Below are 25771 nucleotides of genomic sequence, written 5' to 3'. Positions count from 1 at the left end.
GTCAAAGTGATAACTAAAAAATACTTGAGAAATTGTTCACTTTTTTACCATAAGCCAAACTCAGTATCTTCTTGGCAATGGCGTAAGCTTATGAGTCTTTGAAATCTTTTTAGAAAAGGACTAAGATGGTAGGTAGGTAATGGTAGTAACATTAAGTTTTGGTCTGATAATTGAGTTTTTTCACACCCACTTACAAGCAGTATGGTTGATGATGATAATAACCGTGATCCTAATCTTTTGGTTAAAGATTTCATAACCTCAGACAAACAATGGGATGTTTTTAAATTATCCAATTTAATGAATAACGACATTGTTAATCAGATTACTAACATTCCACTGCCACATAATGATATTCCAGATACCCTCATTTGGGGGTTGTCCGTAGATGAAAATTTCTCTACCAAAACAGCAACTTGGTTAGCACAAGGTTTGTTCGATCATACTCTTGACAAATGTAAATTTCAGTGGAATTGGAAATTGAATATTCCTCCAAAATTGAAATTTTTTCTTTGGAAAGCCTGTGCTGACGGCCTTCCGACGAAAAGTAGATTTCTCAAGAGTCACATTGATGTCCCACCTCATTGTGTTTTGTGCAACAATCCTATTGAAAATAAAGATCATATCTTTTACGAATGTCCCTTGATTGAGTCTGTCATCCAAGACTGAACATTATTAGTTTCAACGAGTTTTTGTCAAATTATGATAATATTACAAGTCAAAGATTTCTAACGAAACTTAATTATCTCAAAGATTTAATTCCAAAAGATGATTTCATTAAGATTATTTTTATTTGGTGGAATGCATGGTTTCATAGAAATGATATTATCTTTAATAATGTTAATTTAAGTATCAGCAAACTTATTACTTTATGTAATAATAGCACTAAGACTTGGAATGTGACTAGATTTAAGGATCTCAACAATCCCGAGATAGAAGAGTCGGCTAGAAACAACTCTACTAAGGAAGAAATTTGGTGGGAAAAAACTGGAAATGGTTTTCTAAAGCTAAATTTTGACGGATCAAGAATAGAAGGTAATAAAGCTGTTTTAGGATATTCTATAAAAGATCACAATGGTAAAGTCGTTTTGTTGAGAGCAAAAAAGTGCGGATCCAATAATATCCTTGTTGCGGAAGCTCTCGCTTTAAAAGAAGGCATTTTAGGGGCTAAATACTTAGGAATCTCAAAATTAATTGTGGAGGGTTATAATTTATGTGTTATTAACTCGATTCGAGGTATTTGGCAGATTCCTTGGGAAATCTCTAGTATTATCAAGGATGTGAAATTAGACCTTCATTTTTTCGATGAAGTGATAATTAAACATTGCTTTTGTGAAGCCAACAAGATTGCTGACTTCATGGTTTCTATTGGACATTCATGTCCAACTCTTTCGATGTGGTTTGATAGTCGGTGACTTCAACTTACCTCCCTCCATTTGAAAGGATGAGATAGGTTGGTCGTACCCTAGAGGATCAACCTAGTAGGTAATAAAAAAAAATAAGGGTTATTTCACGAGAATAATCCATCCTATGACCCCTCTTCTCATATTAATCTATCCTAATGTTTAACTGAGAAAAATCTCATCTATGACGTCATTTAACTTATATTAAACTCGGGCCATAATTGACTTGTTAATACCAGTTTTCAAATAGGTCATTTTTTTTTTAGTTTGTGGTTCTTTCTTTATCCTTTTTTTTACTTATATTTCTTCATTCTTCATTATCATTATCTCTCCTTCACAATTACTAAGAGGTTTTAATCGAATCTCAAGATAAATTTTCAGACCTTTTGGAAATTAAATCTGGTCCGAATGTAAATATGGAGTAAGGAGCAATAATTAAGTCAGTGCTTGGCTGGAAAAATATTTGAGTTCGGTGGTCTAATCAAAATCGACAACAATGAACACACAAATTAACTGGGGATTTCAGGAGAATTTTTAGGGTTTGAGTTTTTGATAATTTCTAGGTTCAAACAAACAAAAGACGGAACCAAGCACTAATCACTTCTACGCCACCATCTTCGAATCGATGGATTTGCAGAATCACAAAACACCCCACTTCAACAAACCTACATGATTTCCACCATACTCAAAAAATACCTGATGCCTATTAATCTCAAAAATCAATTAACACCTCAACTAACAGTTTCAATTCCAATACCCTTCTCCAAATCTTAAATTAAATCGGTAAAATTGAACCAAAATTAACGATCATTAAATTAGGGATTTTTTAAATAAATGAAATTGGGAAATAATTTGCGAGAGTTGTTCGAGGGTTAGGGATGTTAGTTGTGTTTGAATATGAATGTAATTGCAAATTGCGATACGAAAGAGTTTTATTAGCGGAAAGAATTAGGGATTTTCCCAGATGATGAAAATTAGGGTTTTTGTTGTTTTGTGAGGAGATGAGAGAGATTGAAGGAGATTGGAGTTTGTTTTTCTGGAGAGATACAAAGTGTATGGATGATCACCTTCTTTGCGATGACGGATTTTCCCCACCATTTTTTGATTAAAGAGGTGAGGAGACGGTGGCATTCAATGGTGATGATGAAAACATTTTTCCTGGTTTGTTTTTAATTTGATTAAAGAGGTAAATGATTTTTGTTTAGAGTGAAGAGAAATGTATTTTTTAGATTTATAAGTCAATGACTCAAGGTAACCGGTTTTACAGGTCTCCGGTCAACAAGTTCAGTAAAAGTTAAATGACGTCAAAGATGAGATTTTTCTCAGTTAAACACTAGGATGGATTAATATGAGAAGAGAGAACATAAGATGAATTATTCCCATGAAATAACCCAAAAAATAAAAGGAACAGAAGGAGTGTTAATCATTGCCCTCCCTTCTCAAATCCGGCATACACTGTGGTCAAAGCTAAAAAGCAAAAAGTCAAAATGCAGGAAGCTACAATGAAGCAACATAGTACCCATTCACACGTATGCGACCATTTCAACGCAGCAGCCTCATAATCTCCTCCTTCTATTATTCTCATATATTCAATTCAATTATTTATTGTTATAATCATGTGATCATTTCACCTAGTTGAATTATTATCACTTGTGTCACGTTTCAATTTCTACCCACTCCGCCACCTACAACTACTACTCCTACTACAGTAAATAATGGGGAGTATGAGGAACATGGACCCGCAGTCGGCAGCCGAGCGGGCTGTACGAGTTATCGGACACGGCTACGATCTTACTAGGGATCTACGGCTGTCATCCTGTAAACCCGGTCCCTCGGATTCACGCTTGATTGAAATTGATGAGACCAAGGCTCGTGATTTAGTGTTGCCTGGTGGAATTGTGGTTCCTAATGTTCCTTCTTGTATTAAATCTGATAAGGGTGAACGTACCCGCTTTCGCTCTGATCTTCTTTCTTTTAATCAGGTATTTCTTAATCCCCACTCAATTATTTGTTTAGCCTTCATTAAAAATATCAGATAAATAAAAAATGACTGGAACGTAGGTAGCTCACAATTTTTTTTTAAAATTGTATATTGAATTGGGTTGAGTTGAATATATTGTGCCCAATTTCACATGCATATATCTGAGCTGAATGTATTATATCAGAACTACACTGAATTGAATGTGGTGAACGAAATTGAAGTGAGTAGAGTTTCATGTATGGCAGTGGAACAAGACTATTAACTCAAATGTTGTGTTAGTATGAATGTAATATATGCCTAGATCTTGCTGCGGTTAGTTAATTTTCCCGGTTAAGTCGTGCCAGTTGGTATTCGTCTTTCAGGGCTCCAATTTCTGCAAGGCATCAATACTTACTACCTTGTGACTCTCTTTATTACACCAATAACAGTTATGACAAGATCTTGTCTTTATTAAGTATAAAATGGTTCTAACGAAAAAAAAAAAAAAAACTCTTAGGATGAATGAATATCTTATAAGGAAGTCCTTGATAACTATTTTGTCGCATTAGGGTTTCTCCACCTTCTGGTTGAGACTAAGGTATTAGCTATTTCGACTTCAAATTGCTAGTTTAAGAAAATGTTGTGCTGACTTAGGCTATACTTTTGGAGTTAGGCTCTATTGTTTTGACCTCCCATGGTGTGTGTGCTTGATTGCTTTGTTACTCAGATGCGTTTTGAAGTATTTGATATGGGTGTCTGTCCAAGTGTCGGACATGACTATTTTCACCAAAAATATGCATATTTCAATGAAATTCCATACATGTACGAAAAAGACAATATTTTAGAAAGCGTTTCAGTTTTTTCTGTTAAAAATTAGTATTGGTCTCAAGGAGAGTACCCTCCTTCCTTCTTACTTGACTTTCAATTTGGCTCTCTTTTTTGTGAATTCTTTCCTCTTTTGTTTAATTTCTACCATCATTCTTTGCAATAAAAAAAAAAGAGTCTCTGGCTCCATTGGCAAACATAACTTTTTGTAATATGCACTTATAGCCATTTGATTCCTCACAGATGTCAGAGAAATTCAATCAAGATCTTTCTTTATCCGGTAAAATTCCGTCAGGTCATTTCAACACGATGTTCAACTTCAAAGGATGCTGGCAATCTGATGCAGCTGTCACAAAGAGTCTCGCTTTTGATGGCTGTTTCATTACTCTTTATACTATTGAACTTGACAAATCTCGCGTAACTTTGTCAGAAGACATCAAACAAGAAGTGCCTTCTTCATGGGATCCTTTGGCTCTTGCTACGTATGAATTCACTTTCTGTTAGTTGTTTGAGAGTTTTTTGTCTTTGACATGGAGACATGGAGTCATCTATTTAGGCACGAGTTCTATCTATATGATATTAAATCACTGTTCGAGGCTTGATATCATAGTCGATCTTCTTTGGCTAATCTTGGCCGTTGTGCTATAAATGTGGCCAATATTTAATACTAATTTATCTCAAAGAATGTTGTTGTTTGGTGTATTTGGGTGTTTGGCTTGTCACTAATTTTGGCACCTTTATGCTACAGATTCATTGAGAAATATGGCACTCACATTGTTGTTGGGGTAAAGATGGGAGGTAAAGATGTAATCCATATTAAACAACTTCACAGTTCTAATGCCGAGTCTTCGGAAGTGCAAAGTTCACTGAAGAAGCTAGCTGATGATAGGTTTTCCGAAGATTTACCAAACTCTGCTGCACAAAGAGTAACACAAAAGGTACATATTGTGTGACCATTTATTAATATGCATTCGTCTGGACCATATCTCAAAGTATTTGTGAACCCTCGGAAAACATTATGAATTGCTACGGACAACTTATCTCCATTCAAGAATTCACTAGAATTTTTTGAATGTCATTTGCTGTTGCACCACAATGCTTCCGGGTTGTACAAAGGTCACCCTTATATTCCAGGAGATGTTGATTATTGGATATTGTTAGATTATTCGCCACTTAGAATTTATGGGACGTGATTCTATGATTAGAGAGATCTGTGAGTCAAGGACTAAAAAACAAATCGAAACTTACGGCTTATGCGTGTGAAGGGGTGAATTACTTGGAAATATTCATTGCATATGCTCGGACTAGTTTTGGGATCAAATTGCTTAAGTTTTCAGATTTGAGGGACCTGAATCTATTTGGCCACAGGATATACCTCATGAGCCATGAGTTTGTGTTATGTAACTAGCAGCTTTAGAGTTTCATGGCATACCAGTCCTGTTGTTGATTGATGGATACGTATACCTTACAATCTAATTAGGATCTTAGTAGCTTAGGCAGTAGTTTTAACTTTTAACCACAGGACCTCCCCAGAGGGCAGAGCTTGGAGATCGTATTCCCGGGATCAATGGTATGGAATCTCATATCCCCACAAACCAGTTCCTTTTTTGAATGTTTTTAGGTGATGGTATGGCTCACAGCAGTTCTGAAAGTGCCCTCTAAGCTACTGTTTGTTTTCTGTGGTGAATGGAAAGGGAAAATAACCTTAAGGGCGGAAAATGAAAAGAAGTTAGGAAGTAGTGATTTCATCATTTGGTTAATTAATAAGAATTGAAAAAATCCTGTTTGATTTTCTGACAATGAAGGAAATGATAGAATGTTTCTGTTGTTATCTTGGAGTCTGTATAATCCTCTCAATTTCCGGATTAGAAGAATTGGACCTCTATTATTAACATGATCCATGGTTCCATTTCTTCCTGGTACATTCCATTTTGTTATGTTAAAAGACAATGGAAAGTGGTTCACTCCTACGAAACTAGTCCTTACATCCCAATTATATTGTCCTCATTTTCCTTTGGGTCCATCCGAAAGGAAATCCTTTTCTATATTGTGGAAAATAAAAAATTTAATTTCTTATATTATCCCTAGCTACCAACATAATAACGGTAAGGGCTAAGGGCCATGTGGATCTCTATATGCAAATTTTGTACGTGAAGGGCTATGTAGGGAGTATATATTAAAGTCTCCCCAGAGAGGGAGAAGGCTAAGCGGAGCGAAAAGGGATAGCTCATAGTTACCGGATTCGCTATGAATATGCCCTTACCGATTCGCGATTCACTCTTTATAATGTGTTCTGCGTATTTTTAGTAAGCGATATGATAGAATTCGCTCTTAATGATTCACGATTCGTAGGGTAGACAACTGCAATGGTAGGATTGCTCTGTGGTTTATTTTTGGAGCTTGTCTCTCAAGTAAGACATTAAATAAAGGCCGTGAGTCCCGTGACACAAAATCTCGACTTGAACTGTCAAGGTTTTGAAGCGGTGTATAAGCAGTATTTATGGCACACTGAGGAAGATCAGACCACGATGCCCTATTCGGAGGTTAAATCTCAAACTTAGAATTAATATCATTTTCCTTTGTCTGAAGCCGATTTTGTGGTGACAAGTTGATAACCTAAACAATAATGTTATTTTTAGAGTGTCTTCATTCAAGAATTAGCCTTGAATAACTGACTTCTTATTTATATTCTAGTCCTCGGCTAGCTGCTTAGGTACAAACTTTTGTTTATTGTAGTAATTCTTTGTCTTTATTTGAATTTCTCTTTTCAACCGGCATCAGTTGTCCAATTTTTATTTTTATTTTTATTTTTACTACATCAAAGCCTTAGTTCCAAAATGATTTCGGGTCGGCTGACATGACATGAATCATCTTCCGAATCCATCTAGGGTATCCAATAGGACTCCACAATACGGTAATTTGAGTAAAAAGAGTTGAAAAGGCATAGTAGAACAATAGCAATAGTAGTAGCAATAGCAATAACAATAGCAAAAAACTAGTTTTAGGCTCTGAAAAACCTAAAATGGTACCAACCTGAAAAGGTAGCTGTGAAAATTAAATAGGCAGCTGAATATAGTAAGCTGAAAATTAAATGGTACCAACCTGAAAAGGTAACTGTAAGGCAGCTCAAAAATAATATTAAGCTGAAAAAGAACTGATATACAACCCAATGGGTTGTATTTAACATTACCCAATCCAATGACCTTTAATTAAAACTGTTTGGCAAACTACCCGAAAAGATAGTTGTTATGTGGTCAAATGACGTAGAGGGACTTGCCAAACGCATGCAAAGAAATAAGCTAACTGAATTTTTTTGCAATAAAGCTATTTTGATGAAAAAAGTTATCTGATTTGTGCTGCTGCCAAACAGAGCCTTAGCCCCGTCAAAAAAATGCGCATTGATTTAAAGTTTTGATACCAAAAATATGTTAATTAATATGAATATAATATACGTAATATTCTCAAGTAATATGTGAATATGCAGGGGCGGATCTAGGAGGGGCCCGGGTGGGCACGTGCCCACCATGAAAGTTAGGAAATAAATGTTTATTAGGATCATATGTAGGCACCAAGTCTATGTGGCTCAGTTGGTAAAGGTTTGTTGCTAGATACGTGAGGTCTCAGGATCGATTCCTGGTTGCTTCACTTTTTATGGTTGTTGGCGTCGTTTTTGGTGGTCTGGTGGCTGGCGTCGTCTTCGGTGGATGGCGTCGGGATGATCGTGGTGGGATAACCGCCGTCGTGGCCGATTTGGCGGTGTTGAGACAGGCGTAACCGCCGTCGTGGCCGATTTGGCGGTGTTGAGACAAGCGTAAAGTGGAAGTCGGTAACAGTAGTTGCCATTACTATGGGGGTTACGGTTAATGGTGAATTTGAATAGGCTTGATGTAATGAAGAGGGAGATAAGATCATTATGCGGTGAAACAGCTGATTAAGGGGAAAGGGAGGGTCAGCACTTGTTTTCTTTAGGCGGAGGAAATGTCAAAGTGGGTATGAGTAGCAATATGGGAGGAGAGGATTTCTGATGTATAGGCTGTTTTCTCTTTTTGTAGGCAAAAATTGTTTGATATAGGATTCGAGCGTTGGATCTCAAAGTTCATACACAAACTTCTTAACCACTGAATCACCCATCTTTATTGCTTATATTTGCACTAGAATGTACTATATCTTTTAATGAGAGATCTTATTTTTCATTAACTATAAAATACGTTTATTTTAAATTTAAAATAAAATATTATCAATCATATTAGGATTATCCCGAATCAATTCTTTTTATATTTTTACATTATACTCCGGACAACATTAGTTTAAGCGAAAAAAAATTGAAAAAATATATTTTTTTTTAAATTTTTTGAAAATGTATTGAAAATTTTTGTTGGGTGCCTCCCTTGTAAGAAATTCCTGCGTCCGCCCCTGTGAATATGTACAGCTTAATACGGAGTAAAGCTTCGGAATATGTACAGCTTAATACGGAGTAAAGCTTCGGAATTACCTGAAATAAAGGTGATGATTTAGACCTGGCAAACAGATCGGGTTCGTGTCGTGTTATTGTTTGCCAGCTCTAGTGATGAATGCCCCATTTCTCTAAAAAATAGTTAAATGAACAGGTTAATTTGATTGTGTTATGTAATTCAAATCCTTGATTGAACGTGGGTTACTTCAAATAAAAAGATGTTGGCCCTACCAAAAGAGCAAGTCTCTTAAAAAATGGCAACATTTTATCCGTCTGACAATAGACCAAAAGTGTCCGTCTGAAACAAGAATTTGTGTTTTTCCAATGACATCTCTTTAAAAGAGATTGGTTTTATATAATAGAAGATATAATAAGCAAGACGTGAGAAATCAAACTTCTTCGTTCACCCGTATTATTTCTCTCCATCGCCATGTCCTTATCAATCCTAACTTTTATTTTTACCTTTTTGAAATTTCTAGGCCATTTGTTTTACTTCAGAACTAACAACTCTAAGCATCCTTCTTTTTCTGCTCTTTTGCAGGACAAAAGGCATACTAACTGGCAACTCCAAGCTTCATTGGCTCAGTCATTTAGACCTGCTGTGGTTCCGCTGACAAAGAATGAGGTAGGCTTCATATGATGGTTTAGGCAATGTTGTTTAAGTCACAAATCTTGATTATAATGCTTTGAAGTGAATTAAAAGAATTAGAATCTTCTTTTGCGGGCAGGATGTTTTGAGTATTGAAGTTCGAAGAGGAGGTGTTGATCTTGGAAGTCACAAAAAGTGGCTTTCTAGTATATCGGAGTCACCAAATGTCATTTTTATGTCCTTTGTTCCTATAACATCTCTGTTATGTGGAGTCCAAGGCTGTGGATTTCTCAGCCATGCAGTCAATCTATATTTAAGATGTGAGTATTCACACTCTCTTGTATCTCTGGTTTTCCTAGTAGTGTTTTGTTCTATGAACTTACTAAAAATTTTCGTGTTTGTAAATCATGTTATCAGATAAACCACAAATAGAGGAGCTTGCTGAATTTCTAGAGTTCCAGTTACCTCGGCAGTGGGCTCCTGCATATGGTGATCTCCCCCTAAGTCTTCGTCGCAAGAAAGATGCATCCCCATCTCTACCATATGCCCTAATGGGTCCTACGCTTTTTGTCAATGTTGTGCCGGTAATTTCTTTGTTCCTACGACTTTCATAGATTTTGCAGGATACTATGTCATTGTTCAACCACAAACGCTAGACCAAAACCAAGGTTCTAGTTATGGTACGGAGTAACCACTTCTTGATTCATGTGAACTAAGAAAATGTTTTGAACTGATTCTAGGTTGACACTGGGAATAAGCCGGTAACAGGAATACGGCTTTTCCTGGAAGGTAAGAGGAGTGACCGTCTAGGAATACATCTTCAACATCTTTCATCACTTCCGAGCATCCTCCGCTTCTCTGATGATCATAGTTGTCAACCTAGTGTGGAACCCGTTGAGCGAGGCTACCTTGAGCCAATCAAGTGGAGCATATTTTCCCATGTTTGCACTGCCCCAATAGAACATAGTTCTTCTGATGATGTTGCCCCAATTGTGACACGGGCGTGGTTTGAGGTTAAATCCATGGGCCTGAAAAAAGTCCTGTTCTTGAGGTTAGGATTCTCTATGGTGGCCTTTGCAAGGATACGAAGATCTGTGTGGGATGGACCCACAACTTTCTCTAAGAAGTCGGGTTTGTTCTCGAATTTGATCAGTGGAAGATTTAGTACCGGGTTGAGCCCTCCCCCGGAGGAACGTCAGAAACCGGTCATAAATTCAGCTCTCTATCCAGACGGTCCGCCTACGCCAGCTTCTGCCCCAAAACTGTCTAATATTGTCGACACCAAGGAGCTGGTTAGAGGACCAGAAGACCAACCTGGATATTGGGTGATTACCGGAGCAAAGTTGTGTATGCAGGGTGGAAAAATTAGTGTAAATGCCAAGTTTTCATTGTTGACCATTATTTCCGAAGATCCAATGTGTATATGATTCACTCGGTAGACAAGTATTAGCATATTATTTTAGCTGTACAAAGCGCTGGGAGTATTTTTTTCATAAATATAACACAAACTATACGATGGTATGAACTTGAAATATATTATTGACAAAAACAAAACGACATGCATTCCATGTTAATGTTTCGCTCGCTACATCCATAGTTTTTATTCTATATTTCTAGCAAGATCGTCTGCCATGTCAAACACCCACTGTCCAATCCGTACAACTACCACTAATTACCGATTTCAAACTCCATTACTTCGCTATTTGTTTGCTTCATCTCAAGCACGCCCTCAATCTTAACAAACGTACAAATGACAGAAAACAAGAAGAGCAAGTACCAAAATAGATAGATATACAATCTATATTCGACTTGTAATGACTGAATCAACTGGTACTTGCCCAGGCAGAGGTGTAAATATATCCGATTGATTATTCACGTCCGTTAACTTAGTAAGAATACCATCAGTACCTGAACATCTGACAACATATAACGCCCCAACTTATTCCTAGGGTGATAAAAAATACCAATGTGAGATAAATTCAGTTCGAAGTGCCATAAACTTGCAGCAAAATAAAAGATCTTACAGACCAATGATCGCAAGATTCAAGGTGTTGAGAAAAAGAACATTGATTAATCTAGTATCACCAATCACATCTCAGGGAGGCTAGGTAAAGCGTCGCATCAACTAATACAAGATCACGATTCACATCTCAATGTCACGAACTTTCACCCTCATGAATCTGCATATCAACAAGAATGTCTCTCAACCACCTAATATCACAAGGAAAGCCACAATTTACTCAAGAGCTGGACATTTCTCCTACACAGAGCAAAAGAGGAAACACACACACTGACACACACAATGATACAAATCCTCTCATTGAAAGCTTTAAAATCAGAAAACTAGAAGAATAGTATTGCAATATCTATATGGCATTGAGGGCGATAATAAACGTTCACATTTATCATGCACCAACACACAGTAATACTAAGGGCCTGAGTTTCCTCTAAATAGTCTGAAATAAATAGGATTGCGGAATCTAGGAGCACCAACACCCATCTAGTTCGCAAAAATTACATTAGCACGAGATAAGCAGCTCCACCTTCACTCGATCTCTTGGATAACCCTTAGCTTATTCCAAGTGCATAAAGCGCATTTACAAAAAACTTTGCCTCACCATCCGACATTCATCATGCGTCATCATTGCAATCTGAATGCATATGACGTATTAGTGTGGCTATATTATCACTTTACAGAAACTAATAACTAGGAAACACGAGAAATCTAGGAACATGAAAACGACACACAACCTCTTATCGTCAGTGTCTCTCACTTTTGTGACGAATGATAACCCAAAGAAAGATCACTATTTGGTTGATTTTCTACGTCTTATGTCTTCTTACGTCACAATACAAAAACACTCCTCAACGTCCCAAAAACTCATACCAATAACAGGGTAGAGGACCAGACTTATGTAACCACCTTACCCTTACCATTATCATGATGACCCATAATGGAAATCTTTTTGAGATTCCATTGAACTAATCCAACTTCACAATTAAAAAAAAAAAAAAAAAAGGCACGTAAACGATTTTACTTTATTCCATCATAGTACAGAACTCAAAAATAAAGTTAACATTCATCTTGAGGAAGTTCAATAACACAAAAAATTATCTCTTAGAAAATGATAATATCTGTGAGCAAAGTCTTACTATTTATACTAAACATTTGACATCACAACAATATAATGGAGCCATTTAATTTTCGACTTGAAAAATGTTCCCAATAGCAACACCGATCACAAATCTTAAAAAGAAGCAAATCTGCATTATTTTTTCTTTGGTAGCTTGCTCTTCATCTAGTTTGGTCTTTTCCTACAAGAGTGAAAAATGGATGCTTCTTTTAGAGATAACTCATCCAACTCCAACACTTGGAACTTATTTATATAAATCACAAATTTAGACAATTACAAAAGTAAACATCTAACATCATACCATATTTTTTGGCCGACAATATAAATTCAAAGCATTGAGCACATACATGCTCAAATATCAAGAAGAAAAATCTCAAAACAACAAAAGCATTGAAGACATTCCCATAACATCAAATCAAATGGGAAATGCTCAACAAAAGGGAACAAGAATTTACCTTCAGGAGTCCAATTGAAGCCACGAGGAGTGACCGCAAGCATGGAAGTAAGCAATGCAGTAGCTGTTGCAGTGTGATATGGCATCAATGATTCCACACAGCAGCTTAGCTCCACAGGTGACCTTATGATCCACAACATTTATATTAAAAATAATGAAACAAGTATAGGAATTCATTTAGTGACGGAACCAGGATTTTTCACTGCTGGGGACAACCATCCCTGCTAGCTAAATGCATTCAATATTTTTACTACAGGGGTTAGCTGGGGGAGTCGCTGAACAATGGAAAAATTGATACTTTTAATTTGAAATAATCGATTTTTTTTTCTAGTTTCCTCTATTACATTAGTAATTCGCCTTGGCTAGAATATCTGCCCCCTAATGTCAAACCCTAGCAGCGCCATTGGTTTTGAAAGTTGACTGTCAAAGCAACATAAATAATACTCCGTAGAATACAAAATTAGGGTATATTCATGGATGAAAATAAATCAAATTTTGTAAATGAGGGTATCTTTAACATTAAAAGAAGAGTATAACGGCAATGAAGGAAACAGAAATTAGAAATCAAAAGAAATACCTGAAAATGCGAGGAGAGGAAAGGGAGTTTTGCTTAGGAAGAGTAAAAAAGTTAGATTTGGGTTTGGGAGAGGGAGTTGTACCAAATCTTGTTGCAGCAGATCTGGCAGTGGAGGTGCAACGGAGAAAAGACCTTGCCGCGAAGGTAGCCATGGTTGAGATACGGAGAAGAAACGGGAACAGGGTTTTCTAATAGGTTTTATCACTTTCAACTTCTAACTTCCAAGTTTTAACTAGATCTCACAAACCGGTCCCTTTTTTTTGTAATTTAAAATCGGATACTCTCTTTTAAAAAAAAATAAATAAATAAGAGTTTTTTTGTCAAACACAATCTTTAAAAAACTTTTTTTTTCAAACACCACCTTTAAAAAAAAAAGTTTGTGAAACACAACCTTTAATAATTTTTTTTTTGTTAAACAGACATTTTGGCTAGAGTTTGAACACTTGCAATGGGGTGACTTTCAGTCGATGTTTGAGATAGCAAATGAGGTCGGTTTGAGGTGTTCTTAGACTCGTTGGAAAGGTGGGAGTACAAGCTTTCCGGGGGTTACCAATACGGTGGTGATAGGTGGCCTTATGTGGGGTCTATTGATGTGTAAAGTAAGGCTGGTCAAATAGTGAATTGGTGTTTTCTGATTTGTTTTTACCTCCAATTCACTCCTTGACCAACCTTACTTTACACACCAATATACCCCACATAAGACCACCTATCACCACCGTATTGGTAACCCCCGGAAAGCTTGTACTCCCACCTTTCCAAAGAGTCTAAGAACACCTCAAACCGACTTCGTTTGCTATCTCAAACATCGACTGAAAGTCACCCCATTGCAAGTGTTCAAACTCTAGTCAAAATGTCGTGTTTAAAAAAAAAAAATTTATTAAAGGTTGTGTTTCACAAACTTTTTTTTTAAAGGTGGTGTTTGGAAAAAAAAGTTTTTTAAAGGTTGTGTTTGACAAAAAACCCAATAAATAATATTAGAAGTAGAAGTAGAAGTACCAATTTACTACTTCACAAATTCTTGTTTGTGACGACACATATCCGTCACTAGACCTGGCAAAACGGGTTAACGGGTCGGGTTCGGGTCGGGCCAATTCGGGTCGGGTCAATTCGGGTCTCTCGTTGAGTTCGGGTTAATTCGGGTCGGGACGGGTCTTTTCGGGTTTCGGGTCTATTTCGGGTTTGTTGTCGGGTCTGTTGCGGGTCAAGCGGGTCGGGTTGTTTTGGGCCGGGTCAATTTCGGGTCAATGAATAATAGAGGAATAGTCATTTCAAGTCTTTTCGGTTCAATTAGAGTTATATTTTGTCGGGTCATTTTCGGGTTTAGTGGTTTTGGATCGGGTCATTTTCGGGTCGGGCCAGTACGGGTCAAGAAAGCTCGGGTCATGTTCGGGTCGGGTCGGGTTAATTCGGGTTTTCGGGTCACATTCGGGTGATGTAGTTCGGGTCACTTCGGGTCTCGGGTCAGCTTTTTCGGGTCGGGTCAATCGGGTCGGGTTGCTTTTGCCAGGTCTATCCGTCACTCTTGAGTGACGGATACCATTTTACCTCACAAAGTACCCACTTTTTCTCTCTCTGCAACACTATTTATGTGGTCCCCTTTCTCCACTAACCCATTTTGTTACCATTTTATCTCACAAAATATCCGCCACAAATGGTAACCCGTCACAAGGGAGACCAATTGTTACTACTTTTACTTTTAGTGGCCCCGTGGGTAGTTTATGGCTTTTAATATTAGTTTTACACTTCCTAAATAACACAAATTCTCATTGAAGACATGACATATCCGTCACAAGCTTGTGACGGATACCATTTTACCTCACAATGTACCCACTTTTTCTCTCTCTGCAACACTATTCATGTGGTCCCCTTTCTCCACTAACCCATTTTGTTACCATTTTATCTCACAAAATATCCGTCACAAATGGTAACCCGTCACAAGGGAGACCAATTGCCTAAATAATAGTGTTTGACCTAACTTTTATTTTTTTATTTACAAAAGCACTTCAAACGCTAGGGCAAACAACACCTAAATATTACTGATAAGCTCGTATTTCTATTATTTTACTAGATTTTGTGCCCGTGCGTTGTACGGGTTTCAAATTTGTCTTTCCTCTAATTTTTCTGGACCTTTTATCATCATTTTAAATGATGCGTAAAAGTTGTGTTTCAATTACTCAAATAAGTTACTTTGTACCGTTTTCCCTAATTTTCGGTGTTTAAAACTCTCATTATTAAAACTACTCGATTTTGAGTAGTCATTTGGTTTTAGTCCTAACTTTAATTAAATTTTAAATCAAATAACTAAGCCACATTTTAGTCCTAACTATAATTAAATTTTAAATTAAATAACTATGCCAAATGGGTTAACACATCCGTCTAACTTGTTCTCTTTCTTCATCTTTTACCTAACAGTTGACCCAAATCATGCACACAAAGGTAGTCATCTTATCGGGTTTCAATCAAATCCCCAAATGTTAGGGTTTGCTTTCCTTGTTCAACAATGGCAATCCGATCATCCCAACTCCCGAACAACTCACACCATTTAAACCATTATCATCTCCGAACCTGGTCTTTTTATTACCGTCGCAGAGGGGATAATTATCGGTCATCGCCGTCCATCACCGGCCGCATAAGATCGTGTTCATGCTCCAGCAACCAAGGTAACATTCCGATTTTCGAATTGGTTCATTATAAACATAGGACACGGGCTTCAATATCGTTTCTTCTCCAATTGTTTTGGTCCGTTTTTTCTTTTTATTCGTTGTCCTAATTTGTGAGTTCTTCGTTCTTAAACCAGATCCCCAAATATTAGGGTTACCCCAGCAATTGCAATCCTATATACTGCTATCTCATGAGTCGGTTTCGTCTCAACTCCTGAACAACTCCCGCCGTTGTACTCATTCTTAGCTCTGCACCTGGTTGGTTTTTAAATGCTTTTGGTGAGGAGATCATCGTCGGCCATTGTTGGCTGCATTAAATTGGGTTAATTCTCTAGCAATCAGCTGTAAGTAACATTCAATTGCGTAATCTCATTAATCCGTATTTCTGTTTTTTTTATTTGCATCATTTCTAACAAAGAATTTTATAGGATCACAAGATTTCATGTTGAATTATTTTGTCCTTGTTTGATTTGTGTTATGTGCTCATTTGAACGAAGGGCATATTGCCTGTTGATCTTTCTCATTTTGGTGGGGTTTTGTTGGTATTTATGATGTGTTTATCTGATCTGATCATTAACTGAATAAATTAGTACAAAATACTTTAAAATGAAACTTTATTAATTCTGGCTTTAATCATAACGTTGTGGACGTTTTTTACCATTTTAAACGGTGTTCGCAGTCATGTATTATCCTTAATATTATTAAAATTGAAAGATAATAAAATAGTCAAAGGGAATAAAAAGACATTAAAATCAATTCATATGGTACAATCAAGTCTCCCATATGAGAAATTACGTCATTAGTTGCCTTATTCTTTTTGCCAACGGAATAAAAAACAATTGGAGTACCATTTTTGCGTATATATTGGGTTTAGGGAACACGTCGCTTTTTTAAAGGTGTAGGACTATAGGACTCTCTCTTAGTTTTCCCATTCCTATTATCAACAAATTTTAAAAATAAAAATTAAAGTTAATTGTCTACCTGAAAATGAAAAAAAAAAAATTTCTAAACCGGATATACAATCCAGCAAATCTCCAATTGAATACATGATATGATTTTTTCAATCCCAAATGTATACCAAATGTATACCCCTTTCCCCCAAAAATCCACAATTAACATCCTCCTCTTCGAATTAACCTCAACAACTCCAACCTACATCATCCTCTTCTAATTTTCCTTTCACCCGAGAGCAGATCAATTAATAAAATCCCCAAATATTAAGGTTTCCAGCCCTTTATCTCAAAATACTTCTACCGGTCCCGCTCACCACTAACTCCGGCGTACTTCTCCGTCGAGTTTGATTCGGAGCTGGAAACTGCCATCTTGACTTACCATAAAAACCTTGGGTTGCCGATCACACAACACGCGCTCATCGGCTGTAGAAAATCGTGGACATGCGCTAGCAACCATCTTATGGTAACATGCACTTGTATAATCTCATGTATCCGCCTATTTGATTTCGGATTATCATCATTATAAATATAGGATTTAATAGGATTATAAAATCTTTGTTTGAACTATATTGCCCTTGTTTGAGCTATATTATGTGGTCATTTTAATGAAGTGTAGCCATAGTATCACTGATGATTTTTTTAGTTTATTTGTAGATTTTGATACATGCATCGAAAAATTGTTAGAATTGCATCAATAAATATAAAGCCCTGTGCAGATAACAACCGTCTTGACCATTTTGTTATTTTGATTTCTGAAATATTTGTGACCGAAGTTTCCTAAGAACTGGAAGAAGAAGAAGAAGAATAGAATAAAACATTGGCATAAACCATTGGCATAAACCATGCGACTGAGTTGCCATGAATGCACAAAGTTAGAGTTTTTTCCGCCTAATTTAGATGCTATCAAATTCATTTCAACTATCTATCTAACCATCTTTGATTTTGGTATTCTCTAACTTTCTACTCTTTAGTAGTAACTGCGTTTAAACTGGAAATGATAGAAATTAGAGAATATATATAGGTTATCACTGAGAAAGAGGTATATTACTATCATCTAATGCATGACTTTGTCAAAAGTAGAGAAAAAGAACCTCGGCATAATCTTGTTATCGCTCACAACATGATACATAGTCCTGTTTGGGATAATCTCAAAGTTTTTAAGGATGTGAACTTTCCCATCACAAATTTTTGGTTGGAAGCGTTTCCAAAAATAACCTGGAATTGTTGCATTCACGTGTTGCCACGAGCTGGAAACATTAAATATATGGACGGAGGAGATAGAATAGTTATTTACCTCTTCATGTATGAGGACCATAGAAAAATAAAGAAGTTCAACTTTCTTAGAAGGGTTATGTATTAGCATAATCTTGACACACGAACCTCCAATCGTTACTGCAGAGTCTTCATTGTCAGGCGGTGATATGTTGCAAGGAAAAATCAATTTAACATAAACTAACTTAATAGTAATTGGATGCAGGTACTAAAACTACACATGAAGAACATACCTTGGTGCCATGGTCAGTTAAAGAGGTTGCAGGATAGTTTTTCTTTGATAAATCCTATATACTGCTACCTCCTGGGTCCGTCTCGTCTCAACTCCTGAACAACTCCAGCTGTTGTACCCTTTCTCAGCTCTGCTCCTGGGTTGGGTTTAAATGTTGATGGTGAGGCGATCATCGTCGGCGTTTGCTGCATGTAATTGATTTATTGCGCCAGCAATCATCTTTAGGTAACATTCAGTTGCCTAATCTCATTTATCCGTTCTTTATTTTTTTAATTTGCATCATTTCTAACAAAGGATTTAATAGGATCACAAGATTTTAAGTTAAATGATTTTGTCCTCGTGTGTTTTGTGTTATGTGCTCATTTGAACGAAGGGCGTCTTTCTTTTTAATCTGTCTCATTTTGGTGGAGTTTTGCTGGTATTTATGATGCAGTTTAATTTTTTTGCTTTCTCTATACACGGATTGATCAAAGGTAATTTGTATGAAACTGATTAAATAAGCACAAAATACTTTAAGACGAAACTTTATTAAGTTAGGCTTTAATCATAATGTTCAAAATCGAGTTAATTTCCAAACTATTCAATAACAGTCAAATTCGAAACTGAATAAATGAGCACAAAATACTTTAATACGAAACTTTATTAACTTAGGCTTTAATCATAATGTTCAAAATCGAGTTATTTTCCAAACTATTCAATAACAGGCAAATTCGAAAACACTTCTTTGTATACTATATTTCGTGTATACCCCTTGAAAGTCTGCTCAGTATCATCCATGAAGAACCTCAGCCCTTGCGGTGTCGTCGTCCTCGATGCCACAACGTATAACTGTCCGTGACTAAAAACCGGCTTTGGTAAATATACCCCGACATGTGTAAGGGATTGACCTTGACTCTTGTTTATGGTCATCGCATAGCATGGTTTTAGTGTATTGTCTTCTTTTGAGGATGAATGGTACCTTTGGATCCGTTGATGTTAACACTATCCTTGGGATTAGCACATGCTTACCCACGTTGGATCCGGTGATAATCCTTGCTTCCACTATATATTCTCTTGTTCGTGTAATAATCAATCGAGTTCCATTACACAATCCTTGTGAGGGGTTAATATTCCGTAAAAGCATTACTGGCATCCCTTCCTTGAGCTTGAGCTCGTGCCTTGGCAGGCCTTGTATATTTAGCGTATTTAGGTACTCGGTTGGGTAAGCCGAGAACTGGTCATCGCTGTCTATGGAAGCCGCGCATACTTCATTGCAACTTTTATATATTTTATAGTTTCCAAGGATTTGCCTGGTCATATAGTCGTTTACTGTATCTGCGGTTTCGTTCAAAGGAGTCAGTATTGCTCGTTCACGCAAGTATTCATCATCTTTACTCCCATCTATGAAATTCGGGTAAATTTCATCGACTACTTGTTTAATATCAAGCTTCCCACACACTGATGTGTATTCTTCTGGTATCTTTATCCATGTCTCTTCATCCTCATGCTCTTCCGCTTTTGCTTCTAACCTCCCGTCACCCATAGTCAATAACCACTTATTAAACCTCTATCTTTGACCATCTGAATCTGTTTCCTGGACTCTCATGCTCTTCCTTAGAAGAAACACGTTGCATGATTTCCATATATGTGACCTGCTTATTGAGGCTTGTACTATATCCTGTCTCTTTCCCTTTGATACGATGGGGAGCACTTGTTTGAAATCGCCTCCAAGTAACACCACCTTTCCCCTGAACATTTTTGAAGATGCGTCTGGGTCCTTGTAGCTAACTATATCCCTCATTGTATGATCTAGCGCTTCAAAAGCATTCCTGTGGTCCATTGGTGCCTCATCCCATATAATCAATGACGTTTCCCGTAGTAGCTCAGCCAGCTGGCTATTCTGTTTCACATTACACGTCGAGTCATCGAATAGCTCTATATGTATATCAAACCTACTATGCGTTGGTCTTCCCCCTGGTAGTAGCAACGCTGCGATACCTGTAACTGTATCGTTAGTATTTGAAGTGCCATTATCAATATATCTTTGTTTTTTGTTTGCAGTTGTTACATTTGTTGTTCAACACCTATTTAATTTAGAGATCTAACTTGACGATGCCACATTGAGTACAATCTTGCCTTCCGACCGCAGTTTCGCTGAGATTGCCCCGTATAGGAATGTATTTCCTGTTCCTCCATGACCGTAAACGAAAAACAGTTCCTGTAACTCGCTATTAACAACATTGATAACTGCATCATAGACATCTACATTTGTTGAAAATTGTTAATACTTTATCATGGATTCTACTATACTTGTTTTTTAGTGTATTACATACCTTTTTGCTCTGTGTTTAGTAAGTTGACCTTCCCCTCCCACTCGTCTCTCAGCTGTTTGCGATCGTACTTCTTCTCATCCCTAATCAGTCTGTTTTCCATGCCGTGCATATCGGATTCCGCTGGTTGCGGCATACTTTCTATGTCTGATAGTCTTTTTCCATATCTCATTAGAATTTTGTATATCTCAAGCAGGGTGTATGACCGCTTGGCGGCATCACTAAGTTCTAAGTTAGGATCTCCAAACAATCTTCTTTTCTTGCGCTCAATGTCTTCTCATAGCATCCCATAGCTCTCCTTCCACCGTTGTAGGCTGGTCTCTGACTGGTGTGTTGAGTCTTTGCCAGATGAGGACTTCATCAATTGGTGGTGTAGAAAACGATACAGAAATCTCAGTAAGAAGAAAATTGTAGGAGTCATATTGGCAGGATTGATCTATCATATATGGATGGCTAGGAATAAGTGCAGGATGGACCAGGAATTGCTACGTCCAGAAAAACTTATTAAGCTTGTTAAGCAAGACGTTTGTAATAGAGTAAAGAAATTTCAAATTAAGTGTAAGTCTGTTAGTGTTTTGAATTGGTTAGAAACAATTGTTAAGTCATGAAGGAAGTTAGTATCACTATGCCTTCTAATTGTATGTAATTGGAGATTATGATCTTTAATGAGAAGCTTACATTTTCCCAAAGAAAAAAAAAACTCTCTGAGTTGCGATGGCATCGCCCGTCTATTTGCCTCTGACATGGCTTCATGCCACTCTTTATCATTATTTAATAAGACATGCGCTCAGCAAGCTTCCTTGAATGTAGGGTACACACCGTCCCCTAATGTTCGAATTTCTTCATAACTTTGCGCACCCTTGACTATGTTGAGGAGCACTCTCAGGTAATACTTTTCTGCGACTGTTGGGTGAACATAAACCATTCTGCCAATGCACTTCCCCTGTTTTCTTTTGTGCCACCCCCCATCCTTCCACACATATTTTGTTGGAAACTCCGTATAGGATAACGTTCTTGCTTCTGGATGTTTTGCATTTGTTGCAATCCACGATGTCATCATTGTTTCTGTGCCGTTTTTATTTTCAATCATCTCTTCTAGCATATCACTTTCTTTAACCACCACTGCTTGTTCCCCTTCCAGATGCACAGGGAGGCGCATTACTGAAGGATACCTCTCCTGGATATCAAACTCAAAGATTCTTCAGGCCGCTTCTGATGCAGATAGATATCGACAATCCATGTATACCTTTATCTCGTCATTTGTGTCCTCTTTTATGACTAAAGTTGCCTTATCTGGCCCCTTTGATATATATTTAAACAAATACTTTATGTCTTTTTCTGTGTTGCACCGCTCGACATTTATGTGTGCATCAAACATTAAAAGCAATCCTGGATTATATGGTACAATAGACCTATTGTCCATTTCATGGATCCCCTTTTTAATGGTCCTGCACGTAGAAAGTTAACGGTTAAGGTCACGTTTGTTAGCATTCGTTTTATTACGATAGTCCGGGCAGTTTCAGATCATGTACTTACCTATTGTCCTTCCTTCTTCTGTACACTGGGTATCCATTGTGGTCCAATGTTGTGCTCTTGTTATGTTCCTTCGGATATTTTTTCGTGCAAACATCATTCATCATACACGGGCAATTAGGACCATCTTTGTCGCATGGACCATGGACCATATACCGTGAAACAATTTCATATAACCACGGCTCTTTGTTTTTGTCAGGTATCCCCGTACGGATTATGGTGTCGATGAAGTTGGTTGATACTTCTGCGCTTCTTTTCTTTAGTCACAAAAGTATATGAGCATGAGGTAACCCTCTCTTCTGAAATTCTATTGTATAAATATCTGCAAGGGCAGGGAACTTATGTTAGTGATGTGAACATTATTTGCGCACATTTAGTCTCCTAATTGAACCTATTTTGCATACTTTTATAACATTTCATGACCATTTTATCCTTAAAATGCTTTCTATTTTGCTTTCCTAGTGCATTTTATATGTTTTATAGGAAAGGAGATAATAAGGCGGAAATTCCCGTCTTTCATGCATATTTGGAAGCTTGTTGATGATATTTGATGGATTAAGTATGAAGAGGAGGCAAGAATGATGGCCAAGGAAGAAGAAATAAAGAGTATATAGAGGCATCTTAGGCTTAAAAGCAAAAAGAAAGGGAACAACAGCCTATCTGGAGCGGGTCAAGCTTATCTGGAGCGGGTCACTGATCAACCCGCTCGGGTCAATTTCAACCCGCTCGGGTTGAAGCTCTGGATGCTCGTTTTCAGCTCGGGACGAGCGTATTGCTGGACAGGAAGTATTTCCTTGCTACGTGAACCATGATCCGTGCATATTTTTCAAAGACTAGCTAAAAGGAGACCGGCATCTTTTCTGAGAGGAGCGATTCCCTACCCAACATTTAGCATTGTTATTTACTATTTTACCCTTGCTTAACCTAATGATGCTCTATTATATATACCCCATTTGTAATAATCAAACCATCAAGTTTTCATTAGATTAATTCAATCCTTCTTTAGATTAGGTTAAGCTTTCATTAGGAGTAGATTAGAATAGATTACTCTTTAATCTTTCCACAAATCACACATTAATCTTTCCTTTAATTATTGTTCAAATTTATTATTGAGTAATTCAAGTTTATTATTGGGTAATTAGAAGATCATTTCGGTTTATTGGGAGATTGACAACCTTCCATCAATCATCAAGTACTTCTATTATTCTTTGCATTATTATTTTGGAATCTCCATAGGTATAATTCTCTTAATCCTTGTTTTAATTATTGTTAATCTTTCTTACTTGTTCATCATGTTTTGCCTTGTTAATATGATTGACAACCTTGTTAGCATGTCAAACTTGATAATGAGTGAGTAGTCTCTTAGCTAGGATTAATGGGTAATTAGGGAAACCAAGATGGGGATTGATTCATGCTTAATCTAATATGTTCACATAATTAATTTGCTTGCTTGTTGTGATGTCAACTTATGCACATGTTATGTTTGATGAAATGCTAAGCCTATAAATCCTTGCATTTACAACCATCTCTTATCTATTCAACTTGACGTGTAAGACATAAAACAACTCGAGTCTTGTTAGACCATGCATAGAAGTGATTAGGGGGAAAGTAAGTCGACTTGTAGGTGTTGTACAATCTAATCGATTCGGCTCCGGGACCCAACTCTTCCTAAGAACCGTAAGACGTAAACCAACTCGATTCCCTTACAACAATAATTGCTTGCTTATAATTGAGAACATGTTTGTATGATCAACTCCCATGATTTCCTTATGAACCCATGATATCCTAGCATTTTTAGTCATTTGTTTACATCTTTCCTCTTGTTGCTTGTTTATTGCTTTTATTAGTTTAAAATCATCAACCCATTATAATTGTGACAACCCCAAGCACAACCATAATTAGATTGAATAATTTGAGTAACCATCGTCCCATGGATCGACCTCGACTTACCGCTAACTAGTTGTTTGTTGAGTATTATAAATGTGTTTGATTGGGAGACCCGACGACATCACCCACCAAAATGTCCATGATTGTCTTTCTTTGCCTTGGGGAAGTAAAACTCCTCAAGGTTTGTTCTAATTATTTTCGAGTTGTTTGATATTTTGCATGTCTAGAAGATCACAAGGTAACTTGTTACCCTTTGATCACGAAATTGAAAGGACTTTGACAAACAATAGAAGACTTGCTAGAGGTACTCTGAGAGGTATTGGTGAGGTTGTAGATATTCAACCAAATACTATTGAGTTCGTCAACCCTTTTGCAAGAGAAGGTGAGGAGAACCCAACACCAAATCCGACACAAAATCAAACCACAATGCCTAAATTTTCATCACATTCCGTACCAACCGAGGAGAACCTACCCAATGGTACTCCCACACCACAACACTTAACCGAAAATTTCATTGCTAAATCCGCATTTATCCAATTAGTCGAAAGAAGCCAATTTGGGGAGATGCCTAGTGAAGACCCTCATTCTTACATGGAGACTTTTTGTGACTATTGTGATGCGATTTCACAAACCGGTGTGACTCAAGACCAAATTCGATGGGTCTTATTTCCTTTTTCTCTAATCGGCACCGCAAAACAATGGTTGAAAGGCCTTGATAAGGCTACTCTTGGAATTGACTCTTGGAAGAAGTTGGCTCTAGCTTTCTACAAAAAATTCTACCCTCCGGAAAAGACTAACATGCTAAGAGCTCAAATTACGGGTTTTAAGCAAAGGGATGAAGAATCTTTGTATGAAGCTTGGGAGCGGTTCAAAGGAATTTGTCGCTCATGTCCTCATCATGGACTTAGCGAGTGGTTCTTGGTACAACAATTTTGGAATGGTCTTTATGAAGACTCAAGAAACATTCTCAACATGGGATCAAATGGTATGTTCACCGAAGTTGACGATAATCAAACTTGGAACAAGATTGAGGAAATGGCGGTCCATAATTCACAATATAGTAGACCTCGCAAGGTTACTAGAGGAGGAAAGCATGAAGTGGACTCTATTACTCAATTGGGTGCTCAACTTAGTGCTCATATTGATACCATTATCTTGAAATTTGAAAAGGCTATGGCTAAACTTGAAGAAGCCTCAAAATCACCAAAGCATCATGTTAATGCCATGGTGGCATCTTCATCAATCCCAAGTGGGATATGTGAGAATTGTGGAACTTTGGGACATGATCAAAGTGAATGTAGGAGAACAAATGAACAAGTGAATGCTTTTCAAGCATACAAGAGTGGTACCCCTGATTCTAACTATTACAATGAAAATACCAAATTCCACCCAAATCTCTCATACAAAAGCCAAAATGTTCAAAACCCTCAACAAACATACACCCCACCTCCCATGAGAAACCAAAATCAAAGACCCTTTTTCAACCAAAACCAAGGTTACCAAAATCAAATTCCATACAATCAACAAAATGAC

General features: G+C 37.2%; 4 protein-coding genes and 1 non-coding gene across 11 annotated transcripts; 1 reads left to right on the top strand and 4 right to left on the bottom strand.

Annotated features, from left to right (window-relative positions):
- Positions 1 to 2850: 2850 nt before the first annotated feature.
- On the top strand, positions 2851 to 10797 carry LOC141642975 (MACPF domain-containing protein NSL1). Its single transcript, XM_074451972.1, has 7 exons — positions 2851 to 3382; positions 4429 to 4667; positions 4934 to 5123; positions 9180 to 9263; positions 9367 to 9547; positions 9645 to 9811; positions 9968 to 10797. The coding sequence occupies exons 1-7, from the start codon at positions 3116 to 3118 to the stop codon at positions 10652 to 10654; spliced, it is 1815 nt and encodes a 604-aa protein (XP_074308073.1). The 5' UTR covers positions 2851 to 3115; the 3' UTR covers positions 10655 to 10797.
- LOC141642976 (protein NUCLEAR FUSION DEFECTIVE 6, mitochondrial-like) lies at positions 10746 to 13633 on the bottom strand. Of its 7 annotated transcripts, none has more exons than XR_012543570.1 (4): positions 13393 to 13632; positions 12817 to 12938; positions 11771 to 11878; positions 10746 to 11438 (listed from the first exon to the last, which is right to left on the bottom strand). XR_012543570.1 is itself a non-coding variant. In XM_074451977.1 (3 exons), exons 1-3 carry the CDS (start codon positions 13542 to 13544, stop codon positions 11400 to 11402), a joined length of 282 nt encoding a protein of 93 aa, XP_074308078.1. In that variant the 5' UTR covers positions 13545 to 13632; the 3' UTR covers positions 10746 to 11399. The 7 variants fall into 7 exon arrangements, 5 of the variants coding, with proteins under 5 accessions (XP_074308078.1, XP_074308077.1, XP_074308076.1 ...); XR_012543571.1 differs by having other exon boundaries at positions 11197 to 11407; XM_074451977.1 differs by lacking the exon at positions 11771 to 11878 and having other exon boundaries at positions 10746 to 11407.
- A 5452-nt stretch (positions 13634 to 19085) lies between these two features.
- On the bottom strand, positions 19086 to 20031 carry LOC141641308 (uncharacterized). The gene is made up of 2 exons (XM_074449977.1): positions 19518 to 20031; positions 19086 to 19111 (listed from the first exon to the last, which is right to left on the bottom strand). The coding sequence occupies exons 1-2, from the start codon at positions 20029 to 20031 to the stop codon at positions 19086 to 19088; spliced, it is 540 nt and encodes a 179-aa protein (XP_074306078.1).
- Positions 20032 to 20055: 24 nt separating this feature from the next.
- LOC141641307 (uncharacterized) lies at positions 20056 to 20954 on the bottom strand. The gene is made up of 3 exons (XM_074449976.1): positions 20822 to 20954; positions 20595 to 20735; positions 20056 to 20492 (listed from the first exon to the last, which is right to left on the bottom strand). The coding sequence occupies exons 1-3, from the start codon at positions 20952 to 20954 to the stop codon at positions 20056 to 20058; spliced, it is 711 nt and encodes a 236-aa protein (XP_074306077.1).
- A 4082-nt stretch (positions 20955 to 25036) lies between these two features.
- Positions 25037 to 25143, bottom strand: LOC141645538 (small nucleolar RNA R71). Its single transcript, XR_012545018.1, has one exon. It is a non-coding gene; the product is annotated as a small nucleolar RNA R71 (small nucleolar RNA).
- Between the last annotated feature and the right edge of the window lie 628 nt (positions 25144 to 25771).

The sequence above is a fragment of the Silene latifolia genome, chromosome 2 (assembly GCF_048544455.1).
Source record: "Silene latifolia isolate original U9 population chromosome 2, ASM4854445v1, whole genome shotgun sequence".
NCBI classification, from domain to species: domain Eukaryota; kingdom Viridiplantae; phylum Streptophyta; class Magnoliopsida; order Caryophyllales; family Caryophyllaceae; genus Silene; species Silene latifolia.
This window is presented reverse-complemented; position numbering and strand designations above follow the sequence as displayed.